Source organism: Triticum dicoccoides, chromosome 1B (assembly GCF_002162155.2).
Source record: "Triticum dicoccoides isolate Atlit2015 ecotype Zavitan chromosome 1B, WEW_v2.0, whole genome shotgun sequence".
Classification (NCBI taxonomy): Eukaryota; Viridiplantae; Streptophyta; class Magnoliopsida; order Poales; family Poaceae; genus Triticum; species Triticum dicoccoides.
Window position 1 is genome coordinate 655649966 of NC_041381.1, and position 9169 is coordinate 655659134.

A 9169-nucleotide genomic window follows, 5' to 3' on the forward strand; every position below is an offset into this window, starting at 1 on the left:
AAAAAACCCTATGTTTTTTAAGATCGATTTTATGTTTTTTTCCCCGGTTTAGTTAAATAACGGACGTTCATCCGTACATTCGTTTTAACGAACATTGTTCGTCAGTTAGCCGCAGACAGCGAACGTTCGTTCGTTAGCGTGTTCGTCAGTTTTTCTTTTTCCAGGGTTTTTCCGCGATTATTTTCGATTGCGATTTCTGCCCTGATCTTAGTTTTAGTTTTTCTTTTCGCTCTTTTATCAGAATCAGGCGATTCAAGCGCCTAGATCTTTGTCTCGAAGCCCTCTTTCTGTTTAACCAACTTGAACAAGATTTTGGTACTATCAAATTTGACTTTAGTCCAGATTAGTAATCGGATCTTGTTTCTTGCGTAGTTTGAGTTTCATTTCTCCGTTTGATTTAAATCTTTTTGCAAACCGGAGTTCTTCAGTTGAACTTTCTGGTTAGATCTTCTTATTTGAGTTTCACCTGTGCATTTAGTTGAGTACTTATATATGCTATTGTTTGATTGCCATAGAGTTTCCGAAGTGCGAAGCGTGCTACTATGAGTCTCTAGGTTTTGAGGATCATCAGCAAGGCAAGTAACACTTTGATCATATCCATTTATTACCCAGTTTTTTATGCATTAGTTACAACCCTCAAACATTACATGGTTAGGATCTGATTAATATGTTGGTTTTGGGAAGTAGATGATGAGGTAGAACCTACTGCCCTGTTTATTTTCAAACTTTTGGGAGTTACTTCTACATTATGCTTAGGATTGCTATGCTATGCTCGTAGACGCGGAATGGGTGAGTGTATCCATGACAGATGTGAGTATTGTTAATTAATGGTTAACTTAAGGTGGCTACTTAAAATCACATCTGGGTGGATTGCTTGTGGGCACCTGGAGAATCCAGTGTTGTCCTAGGATATCCCAGGGTTCCGTGTGATCATCCTAAGGTCCGCCACCCAGGCTCAAAGGGATCATAAGATTATTCATGCTAAAAACTTTTGTGTGCAGCCACAAGCTATTATGGGCTCTAGCATAGTTGAGTATGTTGTGTGACCTCTTTCAGTGGTAGACTAGCAGATGTAGGGGATGTAGGTTGGTACTGTCTACCCAGAGTAAAGGGTTAATGCTTCTGAAAGACTGTGTCTCGGTCATCCTTTTCTCAAACACCTTGTAGTGCGAGAATTCCAACGGAGGAGATCGAGTCTTGTGGGGAAAAGTGCGCAAACCTCTGCAGAGTGTACAAACTAATCATGGTTAGCCGTGTCCCCGGTTATGGACATCTTGAGTATCTGATTCTTGGATTATCATGATTGATCTCATCACTCTAATTTAATTTCATTGGATTTAATGATGATGCTTAATTGGGATTGAGTTGGAGGAACCTTATCAATGTTTAACAAGCACCATAATTGTTAAATAAATTTGTTCCTTTGTTGTAGGGAAAAATTGGCTTTATGCAAAAACTGTACCACAGAGCTTTCCACCAGCCATATATGCATGTACTGGTAGCATTTATCTGTTCATTACTCTATGTGTTACATTGCCAGCATATTCCATGTGATGATCCGTTTCGGGCTGCAACATATCATGTTGCAGACTTTTCAGACGACGAGTAAGGTGCCATAGGTCGTTGTCGTTCACTCAGCTATGCCGTTGGAGTTGATGGACTCACTTTATCTTCCAAGCCTTCCGCTCTTATCGTTTTTAGATGGCCTTAAGCCATATGATTGTAATAAGTTCTCCTTTGAGACATTCGTTGTAATAGGTGTGTGATTGCAACTCTGTTATAAATCCTCGAGAGTTGTGTGTGTCAGCATTACCGATCCGGGGATGACACTGATGCACAGAGACTAAACTGTTTGAGGTCTGGTTGCTACAACGTGGATGGCTACAGATGTAAGTAGAAGTGCTATACAGACTGCAGATACAAATTTCAGATAACAGATCCAATTCTGTTTGTTCAGGAATGTCTCAGGGGACTTTCAGAATCTTGATAATATGTACAATTTGCCATCTCAGGTTACCAGTCCTCCCCAGTTCAATCAAATAAACTAAAATTTCAGCAATGATTTGGCTTTTGAAATTTCAGTTCAATTGGTTGAACTAAAAAGGGTCGGATGGAATTTGCAGACCCCTAAAGCTTGCCACCCCTTATGATGAAAGAGCGTCGATCGATCTTCGTACCAACTTTCAGAAACTAATTAACTGGACATGCTGTCAACAGCCTACTTATAGCCTTCTACCTCAAAACACATATCTTGCCTTCTTGCAGTGCCCTGCAGTTCAACTGCTTTGTATGTACTCCTTCTGAAGGAACTTCCTACCAAATCAAGGTCGAATTGCACTAGTGTTATAGGCAGTACCCAATTTTCATTACCAATCAAGACAGTGAAAACAGTGCACTATAAAGGTAAAACAAAATAGGCATTTGAGTTCGATGCACGCCAGGAAAACCCACTAGTTGTACTACCACTTGTAATAATAATACAACCTATGGGACGAAAAACCTAGCGCAACAATCGATCATTCAACCTAAGTTCAGAAAATACATAGCATGCAGTTATACAAATTACAGTATATTACAGCCCAGGGAATAGCAACAAACGAGAGGAGACACGTCTCGGAGCGCTAGAACTGACATTGTCGTCACGTTGAAGGTGGCATACTCTGAGATGGCCCTGCCTCGTCATCTTCTGCGCATCGTAGTGCAGGCATATCCACCTGCTGGTCAGTTGACTCCTGTTCACTGCTACCCGCCCCTGCGTAATTGGCACAGAATCGGTAAGTTATTTGGGATCAGAAGAAGGTTGTTGCTAAAAACAAAGTAAGGACGAAAGAAGAAAGAACCAAATGCAAACCTGCGGTGTTGTTCACTTGCTGGGCGCATGCTTGTGCAGCTTCAGTAGTAGGTCGATCGTCCCTGGTGATTTTCAGATGATTTGGATATTCTTTGGCCGCCTCAAACACCTGAGCAAATATAGAATCTATAACACCACCAAAGAATTCAACTTCCCTTTGCTGCGGCAGCTTTTCTTTTCCAATGCCATGAATGCCTTTACTGGGCACCCTCAGGAAAGCCAATGTGAGCCTCTCAAGATTAGGTGCACCCCCACGGAAGCTGAGCTCCTCGAGATTTTCCAGATTATCCACGACCAATTGCTTCAGCCTGGGAAACATGTCCTCTTCAAAACATAAGGCACTCCCCGCATATCCCTTGATGTATAGCTTGAGAGAAACAAGACTTGGGAGGTTCCCTAGAACCTCAAAGGAATCCTCCATCAAGTGGTGAGTCTCTCGAAGCGACAGACTGGCCAACTTGTCAAGACAATTAAACCACTCGGGCAGCCTACTTAGCCGTCCAGCCAAATGCAGGCTCTCCAGAAACACAGGGGTACCCCACATGCGCACTAAAAATTCTAGCTCCCCACCTTCCTTTGAACCATCCACAACCATTAGATAGTGAAGAGAGTTCATAAGCCGTTTCAAAGACTCAGCAAAGGGTGCCCAAAACTTTGCTTCCTTCCTGTTGATTACACAAAGTCTGGTTAACTGACACATTTTTCCCAGCTCACGCATTGCACGGGAGCTTTTCTCTGTAGAGATGTCTACATGAGAGATTCTTTGCAGGGCACCCATATTCCCTAATCCAAGTGGTACCTTCGCTCCACCATTCCACCCAAAACGCTTGACACTTCGTGTCCTTGTGTAATATTGATAATGGCCTACAAGCAGATGATTCAGATTTTGGAGCTGAGTAATGCCTTTGGGAAATTCGTCAATAGAAGTTTCCCTTACATCCAATGTCACCAATTCTTTAAGTTTCCCTACCGCATTTGGTAGTTGGGATATGGCTGTGTTTCTAAGGCTGAGGTATCTCAGGTGAGACAGTTTGCAAATGTCCTTGAGATCTTTGTTAGTACTTAACCATCCACATCCTTCAAGATCTAAAACCCTCAAAAGGGTCAACTCAGCAAATTTGATGGGTACAGGTTTCTCAGTGCAGTCCAGAATTGTCAGTGAATGGGTCTGGCCTATGCACTTACTGGAAAAGCTTCTCACCTCCTTAGCGCCACCAGGATTGATGGAGAGCCGCCGTACCATGTCCTGGCCTGCTGTTGTGTTGCATTGACTGCTCCCTAGGAACGAGATGAAATTTTCCTTGACAGATTTGGCGGTAATAACTTCTAGCATGATGTCATGGACTTTACAACTCTTAATCTTGCCACTGCAGCCAATCTGTTCAAGGCTGACGATGTTTCTACTGACAAACTCATACAAATAAATCTGACCAATCTCTTCCAAACTGCGGCCATACATTCCAATGATCAAGCCTTCGGCTGCCCACCGTCTAATCAGAGAGCCTCTTCTGATCACAAAATCCTCTGGGAAAGCACACAGGTATAAGAAACATGCTTTCAGATGGTATGGCAGATCATTGTAGCTGAGAGAAAGTATCCGTCTCAGTCCCTCTAAAGTGGGTTTTGTCTCTAGTTCAGAACCCAGCCTATCACATGTTGTTTGCCATTCTGTCGATGTCTTGTTTTGCCTCCGAGCTAGCATTCGTCCTATGCTCACTATAGCTAGAGGCAGACCGTTGCACCTTGCCAGTATGGCCTTGGAGACCTCTTGCAAGTCGGTCGGGCATTCCCCTGAGTCGACAAACACCGTCTTGAAGAATAGCTGCTGTGAATCATCCGCCGGTAAGGGCTTCATTTCGTAGATACGGTCATTGGAAGAGGTGCTGCAATCTTCCGCTACCTCGTGACTGCGTGTGGTGATTAATATGCTGCCCTCTTCACCATTATCATGAGGAAAAGCTACCTTTAGCTGATCCAATGCAGCTGCTCGCCAAACATTGTCCAGAACGATCAGGTACCTAAAAAAATGAATCACATTCTTGTGAGTAGGCGAGTAACAAAAATCGAGCAGGGACAGGGATTCCATGCTAGGACATGCAAGTGGAGTTGTCTACTGGCTTGTTAGTTCATATTCCTACCTAGTTGCATATAATCTCATCTCGTGGCAAGTTTTAGTAATAAATTTGGTCGAAAAGCGAGGATCTAATCACAATACCTATGAATCCATCATATATTAGAAATTCTCGAGAAAGAAAAACATCTGACATCAAAATGAATAAACTTATTTTATTGTTAATTCTTAACCATAAGTTCCGCAAAAGAACATCTTAACCATAAGATCATCATCTAGGAAAAGTGATAGCGCAAACAAAGAGCTATCCATCCCTGGACTAGCCCCTTATAATTGGTCTATCCTTTCAAATGCTAACATAACTAATTCTTCTGACGGAAGCAGTAAATTCCACGGGTGTAACCTAGCGAGGTCGCAGGAGGCTGGAGAGGAGCACCCCGTGCAAGGTCGCTTGGACGCCAAAGAAGAGCACGCGGGTGGCAGGGTGCTCACATGAGGCCATGTGAGTGCGACTGCGGGTGGAAATGTGGCAGGGAGGGAGGGGACGGGAGTGGGTATGTGGGTGGTTCTAATCCATAGGATGTCATGGAGTTCAAGAACAACTCCAATCGTGCCGATCCAATCGGACGCGTGCTTTATTTGTTTTTTATCCGTTTAGGTCGGCCGCCCGCTTGTCGTCCGTCCGCTTTGCATTTGGGTCGGTCATGCGCCCAAAGCGTGCAGACCCATTTTCGTCTTCGCGGCCAGCCTGCCTTTTTTCAAACATAATTCAAACAAAATACAAACATCTTGCATAGTTTTACAAACCAAATAAATATATCATAGTTTACAAGCCAAATTAAATTGTCTCCAATACATTTAAAAAAAGATACATCTATTGGTTGTCAACACCGGAGAGCGTTAAAGCACGTCTGTATAATTGTGAGATCTGGCCATGCCGAAGAAAAGAGTGACAAATCGAGAGATCTTGTAAGGCTACGGCCTCAAGTATGATAGTGCAAGTTTTGACATGGCCCCTTTGCTGCCCCTGCCAAGCAGAAGGGCAGTTCTTCCACTTCCAGTGCATACAATCTATGCTACCAAGCATCCCCGAAAAGCCCCTGCTAGCATTCATTGCCAACAAGTGGGTTGTACCTGCAGCATTTGGCTCTCTCAAATACTCAAGGTCAAGCGCTGCGATCACAACCTTGCAGAACTTGTACATGGACTCTAGGCACGTGGACTCGCTCATACGGACATACCCATAAATGAGATCACCGAGAATAGCGTATGCAAGCATCCGAATAGCTGCAATGCATTTATGATAAGAGAGAAGAAGCCAATCTTTCCAAGGGCATCCTCCTTGCATTTGAATACTTATCGTATCCCCCCCTCCTCACGGGTATGGTTGAAATTAAAACGTGCCTAGCCATACGAAAACAGCGCCGGAATAGGTGATGTTTGAAGAGCGGGTTCGGTGTCTCGAAATAGTCCTTTCAGAGAAGGAAATGGCCGCTCTCTCGATTGCGATTCAACATCAGAGTGTGCCCCGGGATCGAGCACCGGAACAACGGCCGCTGCCTACTAAGGTGATCATGGACGACCAACACAGCAGCCACCATCTCCTCATCGTCGGATGAAGAATCATCTCAAATGAAATTATGGAAAAAGAATTGTTTGGCGGAGTCCATTTGTACCTTGCGGGAAAACCGTCGAATAGCTTGCGGGCATCGTCGCAGAAGCAAGTCGGCGAAGAGTCACGCGCCTCCCCTAGACCAGGTAGCTGGCCTGGCAGCGTCCAGAGATCATGGCGGCGTCAGACGAGGATGGCGGCTGTCGGTGTTCTGGATATGGGGGTATCCAGACTTGCCTGCCTGCGGCCTACGGCGTGGCTCAGCAGTGGCCCAGTACGGCCCGTCTTCATCAACCCAAGTTCAAGACCCTTGCGAGGGGCCAAGCCTCGCGGGGCGGACGACACAAGGCCTCCTCAGGGGCGGTCTCACCAGGCAAGCTCGCGAGGAGGCGGAGAGATCAAGGCAAGGAGTACCTCGCGAGGAGCACATGACGCAAGCCATGACGATCAAGACCAGGCGGGCGTCAGGCGGGCGCCAGCCTGCGCAGTGTCCTCATTTCCTCTTTGGTGCAAAGGGGGCAAGCGCAGGCGCGGAGTACCGAGGCATCAAGCAAAGGTTTCCATATCGGTGCAACCAGACCAGGACTAGCAGGACTGCAAGACGGAGGTCACCGTGGAGTCCAAGACGGCGTCATCGCCAGTGCCTTTGGAACTCGAAGACCACCTTTAGTCAGGATAAGTTTGTACTGGTTGTCCCCTTTCAAATCCCGCCATTGTGGAATCCCTTCCTGCTCAATATTTGGGATAAGGACCAGGGCCTCTATAAATAGGACTAGCCACCACCGTAGCAAGGGGGGCATTCAGTCCGGGTGGGATCACATTCAGTTCATCCACACCACACCAGCACAAGAACACCTCTCCTTGCGAGGTTGTTCTTCCCCTTGTACAGTTCATCATCGGCCCAAGAGGCAATCCACACACCACACACTGGAGTAGGGTATTACACCACAATGGTGGCCTGAACCAGTATAAACCTCATGTCCCTTGTGTTGTTCATCTTGTTAGCTTAGAATCGCGGCGAGGTTGTGGGCGTGGATCGGTAGGGAGAAGATCTTCGTGCGCACCCCAGAGTTCGAACCATAAGGGTTTTGCCGAAACCCGATATTCGACATTTGGCGCGCCAGGTAGGGGTGCGCCAGAATCTTTCCTCCGCCGATCTGTGTTCCGCTGCCTCGTCGCATCCATGTCCGGCGATCCGACGGCCAACGCCGACCGCTTGGCGGCATGGCCTGCCCATGCCGCGCCGCCTGCCCAAGGTGACCTCAACCCCGCGCCTCAGGCAGCCCGTGTTCCGCAGAACGCTGCGGGGCGCGGGCGACGTGGTCAAGCGCCACCTGCCCTCACTCCACGGTAGGTGCGATCAGCAGCAAGGGCCTCGAATCACGCCGCGGCCACGGCATCGCACACCCGGCGGGAACAAGCAAACATGAGGGTCGCGCTCACGGTGGCTCGAGAGCTGCTGCGGTACAGGTTGCAGGAGAGCGGCAGAGACGTGATGTTGAAGCGCGTTGCCGAGCTCCTGGATGTCGCAGCTTCAGGGGCGCCTCCCTTCTGTGTCCATCTTCCACCCCAGGCCCCGGGAGGATCAAGCGGCAGGCCCATCCGTGCCCGCGCGCCCTCAAGCGTGCCCCAAGGCTTCATCGACACCAGCTCAACCATCAACGTCGGGCGTCAGGCTGCACCAGCACCACCCCTGGTGAGCGAGGGCATGCGCGTCGCCGCCTACAGCCCGGGCGGGCTGCCGCCCTATCACCCCCAAGATGGCGTGCTGGGCCAAGCCGCATGGAGCATGGCGCACTATGGCGAAGCCTTCGGGGTGGCGACCTTGGAGGCTTACGTGCCCCATATGGTGGACCGGGAGTACGCGCTGGAAGACGACCATGGCTCATTCCTCGGGCCAGGCTGGGAGGAAGAGATGCCAGAAGCCGAGCCTTTTCAGGAGCCTCAAGGAAGCTTCACTTACCACGCTGGCGGCAGCAGCTATGGGGTACCGCTAATTCCTCAGGAGCAAGCTTATGCTAACCATGGGTGCAGGAAGTTCAGGTCACTACAGCGGAAGGCTGCCCCAGCTCAGCAGCCTCCCTTCCGCTAGGAGGAGCGCACTAGGGACTGCTGGAGAGGGACCGGGAGCCAGGCCCCTCCCCACGGTGCACGGAGCAAGGTGTTTCCTAGAGATAGGCCCTCTGTCGGGGAGGTGTTGCAAAGCCTGCCCCCGGCAGAGGACCCGTGGTCGTTGGGGGAACTGCTGGCGTCCGCTTTACCCCATTGGCATCGTCCTTGGTTTCCAGTCGCCGTCAATGACGGTCGAGGGTGGAGCAAGGCGGGGCCCTCGTCTGGCGATATGAAGCAAGGCCGGTACCTGTGAAGAAGGCCCAGTGCCTGTGAAGCTCGCCGCCCGTGACACTCTCACGTAATAGTGACTTGGGGTTATACACGCCCCGGAGTCTCCGGAGAGCCTCCCTCGGGCCTCCACCCACGCCCAGTGGCAACACTTAGCTCCGCGCTGGTGAGAATACGTCGAAGACTAGACTAGGTGCCGGACGCGGCCTTTTGCTTTTTGCCTCCTTTTCTGTGGTCGAGCTTTCCTGCTTCGGATTTAAACTGAAATTGAATTTGCGTTTGCGTGTGTTCGGGG

General features: G+C 48.7%; 1 protein-coding gene across 1 annotated transcript in view; it reads right to left on the minus strand.

Annotated features, from left to right (window-relative positions):
• Positions 1–2520: 2520 nt before the first annotated feature.
• The window catches only part of LOC119350812 (disease resistance protein Pik-2-like), a 26643-nt gene continuing 19994 nt past the window's right edge, over positions 2521–9169 (minus strand). The window contains exons 5-7 of the mRNA XM_037618464.1: positions 2852–4869; positions 2660–2752; positions 2521–2525 (exon numbers count right to left, since the gene is read on the minus strand). Coding sequence (XP_037474361.1) covers positions 2521–2525; positions 2660–2752; positions 2852–4869 — 2116 coding nt within the window. The remainder of the gene's footprint in view (positions 2526–2659; positions 2753–2851; positions 4870–9169) is intronic.